Source organism: Varanus komodoensis, unplaced genomic scaffold, assembly GCF_004798865.1.
Source record: "Varanus komodoensis strain SLA01 unplaced genomic scaffold, ASM479886v1 scaffold3, whole genome shotgun sequence".
In the NCBI taxonomy this organism is placed as follows: domain Eukaryota; kingdom Metazoa; phylum Chordata; class Lepidosauria; order Squamata; family Varanidae; genus Varanus; species Varanus komodoensis.
The window spans coordinates 43,997,776-44,010,347 of record NW_025335761.1 but is presented as its reverse complement, the minus strand read 5'-3'; the positions used below and the strand labels follow the sequence as shown (position 1 = coordinate 44,010,347).

The following is a 12,572-nucleotide window of genomic DNA, read 5'->3' as shown; positions in this document are numbered from 1 at the left end:
ATGCTGGAAGACTGTTACTTGGCTCCATGGCACTTGTGCTGTTGGTGCTAGCAGTCTCTCATCTTGCCCCATAAGCACTTCAGCATCTGTGTGAGACAACTGAGCATGATTATTAAAAGGTTTGATTTGAGGTGCTCTCTTCTTTTATTAGATTCAGGTGAAGTAGTGGAAATGCTGGCCTGGGCTCATGCTTGGGATTGAACTGAGGGTGGCCAATAACTGAAGATTAATCAGTGAAGGTTCTGTTTCAATTTAATTTCTCTGACTGGGCACATGCTGTTCAAACTGTTGTAGACAAAGTTGTACTCCCTTGAAGTTTGGAGGTACTGATAGATCACTGGAGATGCAAGCAATGTGCATGATACATACTCTCTTTGTTCTATCAGCTTCAACCACTCTTGATATTGGACTATTGCACTAAACATGGCACTGCCTTTGATATCACGAAACCTAGGCTAATACAGAATGCACTTGCTAGGTAAACTAACACTGGCTTTGAGAAATGGACCTCACCAATATTTAAACAGATGTGCTGGTTCTCTATTTGCAGAGGAAATTTGGAGTGCTGGTGTTTAAGACAGCACTAAATGGCTTGGGAGCATCTCTCTTCATCTGACCCCTGCTCCAACTCTTCCTGTTACTGGAAGTCAGGAACCAAAAATGGAGAGAAGGCTGTGTTGGTTGTGGCATTTCATACTTAGAATTATCTTCCTAGAAGGATTCATTTGTGCCTGTACTGATGTTGTCTTTGTGCCAAACAAAAGCACTTTTTCCAAGGTGTCTCCGTTCTGTTGGGGACTTATCTGGCTATGGACTGCTGCTCTTGTGATGTTACTGTTTTAAAGTTTTTTGGGGGTTAGTATTTGTATTTAATTATGCATTTCCTTGAACCCCTTGTGTTGGAGGGTCCTTTTTTCATTTTTCAAGTAGCAGTGGACTTGGAAGCCCACTGCCTGTTTACCACATTTCTGTGGTGTTACAGGCCAAATATTTCTTAGGTTGGTGGAGGTGTACAATAGTCTAGCTACTGTAATCATACATTTGCTTACTGTGTGCCCCTGCTCATCAAATCATGTTTATCCCCTTTTCCCTTCATTCTGTTGCTTTTGGCATTTTTCCTCAGCACTGTTGCACATATGATGTCACTGAAACTGGCTATAGCGGCATTTAATATAATGGCAATACCAGAATTTAGCAGTTCTTAAGGTTCTTGATTTGCTGTTGATCGGTAACAGTCCACATGATCACTGTGTGCATAGCCAGATAGTTGGATCGTGGGGGTGGGGGGTTAGTAAAGTAGTTTTAAGTACTGATTATAAGTCACAGCCCCATTTTATTTATTTGTTAAATTTATATCCCTCCTTTCTGCCTGAAAGTGGGTTGAATGTTGATGGACTGAACCATGTACCCATAATTGAGTTCTCAAACTGGAATAGAGTCATTCAAATAGAACTAGTAAAATTCTGCTGAATTGTCCCATCATGCAAGAATCTGTATACACTGGCAGTTGCACAAGCATAAGTTTAGTTTGAGTGTTCTCTAGTTCAGAACCAAGTTCTGTTAGCACAGTGGCATTTATGCTAGTGGAATAACACTGTTGCCCATGTCTTCCTTTGGTGGTGTTTGTGGCGTCTATCCTTACTTTTAAAAATATTATTATCCTCAAAAATTCTCTTGATCTATTTTGAATTTGACCCAACACACTTGATTTATTTTAGAAGTAGCTGGCCTGGTCCAGGGAGTGAGAAAGAAGGTTAATGTTGATGTGAAAAAGTACAGCAGATTCTTTGAGCACATGGGAGAGTGCAGTCCACTAATTTTATAATGTGTGTTTTAATTTAAGATTATTTTATATGGATATTTTAACTTATTGTTTTATCTATGTTGTAAGCCGCCCCGAGGCTTCGGCGAATGGGGCGGCATAAAAATGTTTTAATAAATAAATAAATAAATAAATATTGCTGTCACACTCATCCAGTACTCTACCCACCCCCATGCCATCATGGGGGCAACAGCACTGGGGAAACTCCCACATAAGTAGAAGGCTGCATCGTCCAACTGTTGGTGCAACTTGCTAGCTAACGTCTCATGACTGACTAGAGAAGCAGCTCACAGAAAGGGGAAATGTCTCTCTGTTTCTTGTTAGAGTTACTTGCACCTTTGACCAGTTGTAGTGGCTGCATCAGATGTCCCCCAACTTCAGACATGTCTTTGTCAAACCTGGTAACCTGGAGGTAAGCGTAGATCTTCTGCAGTGCCATGCAGCAACATTGTGAATTGGACCCAGAGTTACTTATATAGTGACCTGACTATTATTGTCAGGCTTAGTAGAACTAAAATGCCTCTGAATTAGTAAATAAGTAGCAAGTTTGAAAAGTCTTAAATTTTGGTGAAGTCTTAAATAAAATAAGCTGAATTGAATATGATGCTGTCTCTACAGACTGTTATGCTAGATCCCACAAACAAAAATTTAGGTTGAAAAATCTCCTCATCTGTTTTAATTATTACTTTTGGGGCGTGGGGTTTAATCAGGCAGAGGATAAAGTTGATCGGTTAAGTTTTTGTGGCAGTGTGGCACTAATGCCTTCTGGATGAAGGACCACTTTATTTTTAAAATTAGTTGCTAGGGAGTTTAAAACCACCATCCCCCAATTTTCTTTTGCAGCAGCAAGAAGACAATAACAGTTTTAGTCTGCCTCTGAGAGGCTTATTTATCTTCCAACTTGGCTGTGCAGAATAATTATGATCTTTCAGTTTGGTGAGTGTGTGTATTTATATCAGAGAGAGAGAGAGAGAGATAGAGAGAGAGAGAATTTCCAGAAAACTACTGAACCAAGCATAGTAACAGCTATTTTCACAGTTTTCATACAATATCAGATTGCCCTGATTCCTACTAAAATTACAGCTGAAATACAGCAGTACCTAAATTAAAATTTTTGGTAAAGGAATTAGATCTGCTGTGCTCTAGGAAAAAAAATCTCAGTCTTCTAACAGATGTGGGAAATATGTTTATACTATTTAAAATATTTTTTCTTTTGGTATTCTCCTTTGCAGAGTATTGGGAAGGGGTCTTTATGGTGTATAGACCCAGAATATAGACAAAACCTTATCCAGGCTTTGAAAAAGACGCCCTATCACCCATATTCTCATGTGTTCAGCACACCTCCAGCATCACCTCAGGCATATCAAAGGTAAGAAAACTTGATATGGGCAATTATTTCTGTTTCTTTTAAATTGATCAGTGAGGGTCTCTAAATCAGGGGTGGGCTGTTTTTGTTCTTGCATAGTTACTTGGCTTAATATAATTCCTTTGATTGACCAACATGTGTTCAATTTACCAAACAAGAGTGCATACCCGAAGTCATTTAACAGCTAAGGCATAACTAATATGTGATAAATGTTCCCAGGTTAAATGATCCAGCTTGGTTAAACAACATTATAGGTAACTTGCTAATTTAGTCCAATGTGAATCTACGCCAGTATTTATTTTCTGAAAATCCTAGTAATTTTCTGGTATCAGGTAGCCTAGTGGAAATTGGCCAGGGGTTGATTGCTAGATTGCAATCTGGCTTCTGCCCACCCCTGCCATAAAGGACTAAACCATTTGTGGAAAGAATGTTACATCCATAAGTTATCAGTACTTAAATATTGGCTAAATCACAGTATCTCTTACCATTTTTGGTGGAACCCACATTGGTAGTAATTCATTGCTCTATGCTTGCAGTACTTCTTTGGTGGTTTTCTAGAATTCTCAACCCTTCTGGACTCATAGCGGCAGCTGAAATGTTTAAAATGCAAGGGAGCAATCCAGGATTTCCTTTCTGAAAGCAGGTTGCTTGTGATTTTTCTGTTCTAGCGCAGCATTTGGGAGATGGCTTTATCCTCAACAGTTATCAAGGCTCATGTAAACTTTTGTTTCCAGATCACTGCAAGTGTTGGCTCTGTGGGTTTTTTCTCACTGGTGTTGTGGTTACCTGCTCTGTGTGGCAAGTGTGTTGCTATAGTGCCCTCTTGTTCACTTTGGGAAAAAAAAAAGTAAGCCCAGACTTAAGAATGTCTGTGGAAAAAATAAACTATTTGAAGAGGGGTTTTTCTTTCCATACTCAAGGAGACACAGAAGGCACAAAATGCTCACTGGATTTCATATCTGCCACATTTCAGAGTAACCATCCAGAAAGAAAAGTTTTCTTAAAGAAAATTAGAATCAAAGCAGTGCAGCACCTATTCAACCTTAGGTAGTTCAGTCATAATAACAACAACCTGCAATGATAATAGCAACCAGTAATAAGAATACTAGCCATATATACATGCATTATTATAATTTTTACTGATAGTAGATATGGCTCTTAGCAGAGCTATGCTTTGATGAACAATTGTTAAGGTGTATTTGCATTAGGATTTTGGGGTACACCCTCCCACCCCAGCCATCCTTTTATAACACTTTTTTAAAGTAGCTGAGTACAAATAAATTTCATTGTGGTAACATTAACGAAGTGCTCATACATCTCTGCTGAACTGCGCGTTCCGTCACATGGCCCAGACAATCAATCTTCAGGCAGAGATTGGGAGGAACAGCTGGGCTTTTGCGGGAGATGGCTGTATGTCTGCCCTTGCTAGGCGATTAGCGTGATGGTAACCATAGTAACTAGAACGTCTCCATAGCAACGCATAGCTGAGACAGGTGCAGTTGCATCACAAGGCTGTTTGTTGCCTGGCAAAAGGACAGGCCATTAGTACTAAGACATACGCTGTTGCCTTGGTAACGGATAACCCTACATAGCAACTACAGTGGGCTTGAAACATTTTCACCTTCCCTTTCTTATATTTTATTTTTTTATTTTTGGTGGTAGGGGAGACCATCTACCTTTTACTTGGTTTTAATCTAATTGACAATATTGGCAACTCATGATAAAGGGCCATGTGATTTCAGGAGGTAAAATAACTATAAATTTTCCTGAGGTACAGTGACACCAATGAGGTGAAGAGTAGCCCATCCAGAGTTTGTAGTATTTAATAAAATACCGGAAATTAAATCTTCTGCTTTATTCTCCCACACCTTGAAATAGTCCAATAATAGAGATTCTGGTTTTTGAGTAGGTTTGTACTCCCCCCTGAAGTCACCAAAATACCTCACTAAACATTCTGTAGCCTGACTTTATAGAACTGTAACAGTATAGATATAATACAGAACATAGAGAATACAGGAAAGCCAGTGTAGTGTAGTGAGTGGTTAAGAGTGTAGGACGAGGAGCTCTGGGAACTAAGGGTTCTAGTACCTACTCAGTCATGGAGCAAACTAGGTGACCTTGGGGCAGTCACAGACTTTCAGCTGGATTTGTTATTGTGAGGATAAGTTTGAGAAGAGGGGAAGGGAATTAATGTAAGCCACCTTGAGTTCCTTAAAAGAAAATAGGTGGAATATACATATAATTGATTTATTTTTAGTTAGGACATTTATAGGCTGCCCATCACTGTTGTCTCTGGACGGCTTACAATATAATCTAAATCCTAAACAAAATAAATTAACTATACCACAACTGAATACATAAAATAGAATAATTAAAATGAGTTAAATAAATAAATATACAATTAAAATCAATTAACATTAAAATATTGGTTAAATAAAAAGGTCTTGACCTGGTGCTGAAAAGCATATATTTATTATTTATTTATTTAAAACATTTCTATCGCAATAAAGCCTCGGGGCGGCTCACAAAAAATATATAATGACGGCGCCAGGCGGACCTCTCTAGGGAGCGCATTCCATAGTTGGGGTGCCACCGCAGAGAAAGCCCTCCTCAAGTGCTTTGTCTCCTGACCTCTTTCAAAGAGGGTTCCCAGAGGAGGAGGGCCTCTGCTGCTGATCTTAAGGGGCGGGAGGGCATATAGGGAAAAAGACATTCCTTTAGGTATCCTGGTCCCAAGCCATTTAGGACTTTATAGGTAATAACCTATATAATATAATAAATACATTTTATTTCAGTAATATATTTCTAGCATGCATAGCTTTCCCTTACATGCAGCTCAAGTTGCTCTTTGAGAACTGTTTTGTTTGGTGAGGTCATGTTAGATCTGTATTGGCTTGCTCAGAGTTGATAGATGCAAAAGAGGTCAAATTTCTTCATGAATGGATCCCAGTTTGTCTACTGCAAATACCTTGCACAGTGCCATTGCAGCCCTTGGATATGGGGGCCACTGATGGTTTAGACCTGTTGGATGCTGATTTTGAGTTTAGTTCTAACCTTGTTCTTAGACTACTCTAAGGTCTTGGCTGACATAGAACAGTTCCTGATTGGGCTTGTGAGGAGCACCCTGTTGGATCAGACCAAAGGCCTATATAGTCCAGCATCTTTTTTCCACAGTGGCCAATTACTCTTATGTGCCGGTGGGGAGAGTACAAACAGGGCAATAGCCTATCCCACTGTTGTTCCCCATGACTGGAATTCAGAAGATTGCTTTCTCAGATACTGTATACTCTGATACAGCCACCAGGACATCACATATTCTATTTTTTAAATATTTGTATTTGATTTTATATTTTTAACTATATGTGTGGCATTTTAGTCCTGTAACTGTTTGTAATGCACTCAGAATACATGGGTTAATGAACAGATTAAAATTATAACAAATAAATGACTGGTAGCTATTGATAGTTTTACCTTCCATAAATTCATCTAGACCCCTTTAAGGCAGTTTGGTGACCATCTCTTCAGTGCATTCTGCAGTAGTGAATTCTATAGCTTAAGTAGAGCCCTTTTTAGGAATTCAGTAATACTGTTTATGGCAGACAGATGGGGATTTCTTCTCCACACCAGCCCCTGACCACCTCGTGTTGATGGTAACATTTTGAGGAAATAGCATGGCTGCATTCAACAGTGATTGGGCACAGTTCCTGATCCTGTGGAGAATGTAGCTGTGTTCAAGCAAATAAATAGTCATAGTTTACCTTCAGTTCTTGCCTGTCAGGAGGTAGGATTGAAGATACTAGTACCTGAAAAGGAGTCCTTATCCAATTTTCTTGGGTAGAGACTTTGAATGCCTGAAGAGTGAATGCCTGCAGTGTGAAGTACTTCCTTTTTCTATACTGATTTTTCTACCATTCAGCTTCATTAGATGACCCTGTGACCTAATATTATAAGTGCTCTAGAAAGAAGTATAGTGCACTATACACATTTCATGCACTATGCATACTTTTATTCCCTCCTGTCGTGTACCACTTAGTTGCCTTTTTTCTAACTAAAGCCCTAAACCCTGTAATCTCCCATTGTTATTTATTTTATTTAATAGATTTTAAAGCTGCCTTTCCAGATAGATTACACTTCTAAGGCAGTTTACTAGCCCTTAAAAACATAATCAATTCATACAAAACCAAAATTAAACTCTCAAAACACAGTAAGTTTATAATCCAAATAACCACCACAGCAGAACGTGAATCAAGATGCCAGACAAAACAACCAGATACAAAAAGGCAGCAGCAAATAAGAACATTGAGGAAGTATATGTGAAGTGCTTTGTACAGCAAGAAGCTGTATAAATACTACATATTACAACAATGTCCAAACCCCCAGCTTAATTGTACTAATTCCAGTAGCAGAATGACCTTTGAAGCTGATACTAAAACTCTTGTATGATGCTCTGCTTGTGTAGCAACCATTCCACATGTACACTCAGAGGGACCTCCTGTGTATTTCAAGGGAAAGTATTCCCAAGAAAGTGTGCAGAGGGTTACAACTCTTAGCTCAAACCAATAACCTTATATTACTTTAGATAAATGTAGGGAGGGGGCTGTAGCTTGGTGGTACAGCCTGTACATTGTCTATAGAAGGTCCCAGGTGTGATCCCTAGCTTACCTGGATAAGGCAGGAAAAACTCCTGCCTAAACCCCTATGGAGCCGCTGCCAGTAAATGTCAGAACTAGGCTAGATGGACCAGTGTTTGGATAAGGCATCGGTATAATTAAACTATCTAATTACTTACACACAGGATACATTTTTTAAATGCTAGCTACTATATATAATTCAAATGAGTTAGCCTGCAGATTGCTATGTCATTGGAACCTTGAATCACTCAAATCCAAGAATGTAAAAATAAATTTCCACGTATGAAGGATAACTTTAACTTCAGAAAAATCATATTATGGATTTGTAGAATTCTACAAAATAAACAAACCACCCCATGCATTTTGAAGGGGAACAGCTTCCAGGGTTATTGAGCTGTTAATAAAGATGTTCTTGGTATAGCTGTAAAAGTATGAGTATTGGTATACTGAGAAGGGGGTCAGTAAATGGGATTCCTAAAGATATATGTGGGAAGATACACACTGATGGTGCTCTTCCCCATTTTACTTGTTGAATAGCCACCCAGAGCTTTGTTGCACTAGCAAGGTAGTAGTACATTACTTGTGTATTACAGCATTGTTTGCCTGGGCTAACATCCCTGCCTGGCCATGAAACTTGTTGAGAGTCCTTGGGCAATCACTGCTTATTGCTAAACTGCAACCTCATAGGATAGGTGAGGATAACATAGGTGAGCCCCTTGGAGGATAATAATATAATTAAAGTAATACATGCTGCATATGAGTTACCATCTAAAAGTAAACAAACCTTTCTGGACAAAAAATAAAGCTAAAAAAATCCTCATATTCTATTAGAAGTTTTACTTTGTCTACCAAAGCCAGACTGAAGTCTTACCATGTTTCCAAAGGTGGCTCTGGGGGACTTTGCTTTTATGCCTTTTCAATATTCCACATATGTTTTTTCCATAGTGCTGTTGAAGTATGCAAGGACTGGTCCATTTTAAGGATTGGCAACAAAATATTGCAGCATGGAATTCTCTTGTTCCTGGCTGCCTGAAGTCCTGATCTGTTCCAGAATATCCCATTCCCCTTTCTGGTCTTCCAACAGTCTATCAACATCCTATAGTCACTGGTTCCCTGTTCTTTATTTCTTTAACAACTTTGAACAGCAGACCTGGAGGAATTACTGTATTATTGTCAGTACTATTGTTATTGGACTAGATTGACCAGTTACCTGATTTAGTATTAAGGCAGTTCCTTATTTGAACTATGTCAATCCTTTATGTCCTTATATCCAAAAAGTCAGACCATTAACATTAGGTTTCATTCAAGCCTTGGTTCATCACAATTTCCTTAACATCTTAATAATTGGTTCAGCTGTTTTGGATGAGTTTTGAACTCATTTTTTGTACCAAATTAGAGTGCAATAGTTGACGATATGCAATGTCCAGCAAAAAGTGGCCTTCTTCCTATAGAAAGTGATTTGCCAATCTGGGATGCCAGTGTATGTAATGTTCTCTTCTGGGATCTTGTCTAATCAAATAGTATAGAAATACCTTAAATAATTTACACACACACACACACACACACACACACACAATCAAGTGGGCTCTAGTCCATGAAAGCACATACCATAATCTATGTCAGCTTTCCCCAAGTCTGATGCCTGCCAGAAGTTCTGAACTGCAACTTCCAGGATTTGTAATCATTAGCCAAACTGTTTTAGGATTATGGGAATTGTAGTTCATAGCATAAATTCACCATTTTTAGTAGCCATACCCAACTTTAAAGCAGGGCTAAGGAAACTGGCCCTGCAGTTATTGCTGGACTCCAGTTTTTATCAGCTCCACTTAGCCTGTCCAGGGATGATGGATGATGGGATTATCAATCCATCAGCATGCCTTGAACAATAGGTTCCCCACCCATATCTTAAGGGATGCAACAGGTTTCTTGGTTAAAGTATGTAGTAAGGATTTATGAATTGTGTTAAAATTGTGCCATCTGTGTTTTCTGGATCATTGGGCATCTTTTCTTCCACCACCTGCTCATCACCAGAATTTTAAACCAGAATTTTGTTCTATTAGCAAGGCTTGGTTGGTTGGTTGGTTGGTTATTTATTTATTTGGATTTTTAAAATTCCATTCCATTAGCCATAAGGCTTCCTTAGCTCAAATTATCACAAATCCCTTTGCAAAACCTGTCTACAAGTCTACAGAGTCCTGCAACCTGGAAAAAGCCATTTCTCTGCAGAATCTGCAGGTCAGATTAATAGCGTTTTGAACTATATTAGATCTATTGCTTCACATCTATTGCTTTACCTGTGTATTCCGGATGGTGGTTGATTTCTCCACCATCCCTAATACACAGAGTTTTTTCTATAGCAGTGTAATTTGCTTTAAAGATAACATGACAGCGAATGTCTTATTTACCTGAATGGAAAATGTTATATTACTTTTTTAATAGTTCCACAGAGTTTTGCTTAAATGATAGCTTTTTTCCTTATGTAAAATCACTTGGTCATAGGACTTTAAAGTGCTGGTATCTTTCTAAGTTCAGAAAAATTAACTATAGCTTCTCATTTTATATATGTGATTTGCAAAAAGATTTCTTTGAGTCATTTTTGCACAGTTCCTAGTGGTTTCTTTAGCCTGTTTTGGGGGTCTATCTGGCTATCACTGGATTCCTAAAAAGGAAGACAACATTTGCCTCCCCAGTTTTTCTTGAGTACATCTGTTTATTTCATCCCACAGTTGAAAATCTTAACCTGTCCTTACTTAAGTATTTGGACCATTAAATTATTTATTTATTAGATTTATATTCTGCTTTTTCCTTACAATAGACTCAAAGTGGTTTCCATCTCCTCCTCCTCCTGCTTTCAATCTTCTCTCCACAACATGGGTTGAGGTAGGCCGGACTGAGAGTCAGGGATTGGCCCAAAATCACACAGTTGGCTCCATGACACTGGCGTTCCTTCTGAATGCACACACTCTTCTTTTCTTGTTTACTGAAATAACTAATGCTTGCACTGTTGTATAAAACATCTTCTAGTGCCTGTTAATAAACACCATTTAAATAATTGGATGTTGAAATCATTTCATCAAATGTTGGCAGTCACTTCTTTAAAAAAAAAAGAATTGCTGATTTAACCGTAGTTAGGTATATATGGGAAACATTCAGAAGATTTTCTTGTGCTGGAAACTTGCATGACTAGTTTTTGCAAACAATTGCAATCTCCAGAGGAGGAGCAGCTTCCTATTTGCAAGTCAGCATTTTGTAAGAAGCTGCCAAGTAGAACTGTGGCTTTAGGTGTGCAGATGCTATCTTCAAAGAAAAGTTGCATGGCAGCATTCCATTGCATTCCCCTAAAGTAACACTGAAAGACCCAAAGGATTTGGCTGTATAGCTCAGTGACTGAAATTAATAAACTACACGCAGAATGACTTTAATTCTCCCAATATTAAGATGCCTCTAGGGGGCTGGATTAACAGAAGGAATTACAAGGTTTATGCAGCTTGGCTGGCAGGATCCTGCAGAGGCAAATTGACCCACTGTTTGTGTCTTTCAAACCTTTCAGAGAAACAAAGGTACTCAAGTTTTGACTCAGACTGTTTCACAGCTTATCCTGCTCAATGCTGCATGCATGTATTTGGTTGTAGTTCTCTGTGATATCTGTGATGAGTCCTGGGAGCAAGAACACTGGAGTATAGGAAGTTGTTTTATGCCAAGGTCAGACCATTAGTCCATTTAGCTCAGTGCCTTTCACACACTGAGTGTCAGCCGTTCCCCAGGGATTTTGAACACATTTTTGCCACAGCCTTCACTGGGAGATGCCAATGACTAACCCTAGGATCTTCTGTGTGCAAAGGATATTGTTGTCATTGAGAATCAGCCCTTCCCCACAAATTTCTTGTTCTTTCACTATGGTGCTAATTCAGGGGTCTCCTGGATTCTGCTACATTTAATGTAATTGCAGTTCTTGGATGCATTTCTACTTTTTCTACTTTCTACTTGGGACAACTGTAAACTCAAATATAAAACATCAAAAGTGAAATATCCAAATAGGAAGTGAGGTGAGGCATGGTAATGCTGAAAATGACCACCCTAAATGCTGCTAGAGAATGTGTGAATTATCAACAAATGAAATAATTTCATTAGGCAAAACTAGTAAAATAACTGCATTCATAGTGGAAGATGAAAATATTTAGGTATTACTACCTGCTTCGACCCCTTGCAAAAGAGGCTGGTAAGAGATCTAGCAAATAAATTAAAAATCCACTCATGTTATACTTTCTAACATATAATGTAAAGAAAACATAATTATAGGATTGAATATTCCATAACAGTTGATGTCATTGCCAAATTCAACACAGCAGGCTTAAAAGAACAACAAAGTTCCCTTCTGGGAAATGAAACTATTTACACCAATTCGAAATGTATCTGACAAAACATACACCCTTTCTGTAATAAAATGTTTGCCAAGCTAAAGCAACATATTGAGCTATTTCTCTTTGCATCTTCATGGTCACCCAACATGTATTGTCTGCCCTCTGAACAAATTCTGTTTGCTGCAAAAACCTGTTTACATTTATCTAGGAGGCAGAAGATCTTACAACACAGTGTAAGATTCTCATTTTATTTCTTTCTCATTTTATTCTCATTTTATTTCAGATTCTGAAATATTTTATTACAGATTCTCATTTTATTTCTTTCAAAAAACAACATTTTGCACCATTCCACATTTCAAAATGTAAACCCTAAAAAGTTGTGCCTGTATGTG

The 12,572-nt window shown here is 38.4% G+C and overlaps 1 protein-coding gene across 3 annotated transcripts in view; it reads left to right on the top strand.

Moving 5' to 3' along the window:
- Nucleotides 1–12,572, top strand: part of FOXN3 (forkhead box N3) — a 167,753-nt gene that overhangs the window by 42,638 nt on the left and 112,543 nt on the right. For all 3 annotated transcript variants that reach the window (XM_044436667.1, XM_044436666.1, XM_044436665.1), the window contains exon 3: nucleotides 3,055–3,191. In XM_044436667.1, coding sequence (XP_044292602.1) covers nucleotides 3,055–3,191 — 137 coding nt within the window. The remainder of the gene's footprint in view (nucleotides 1–3,054; nucleotides 3,192–12,572) is intronic.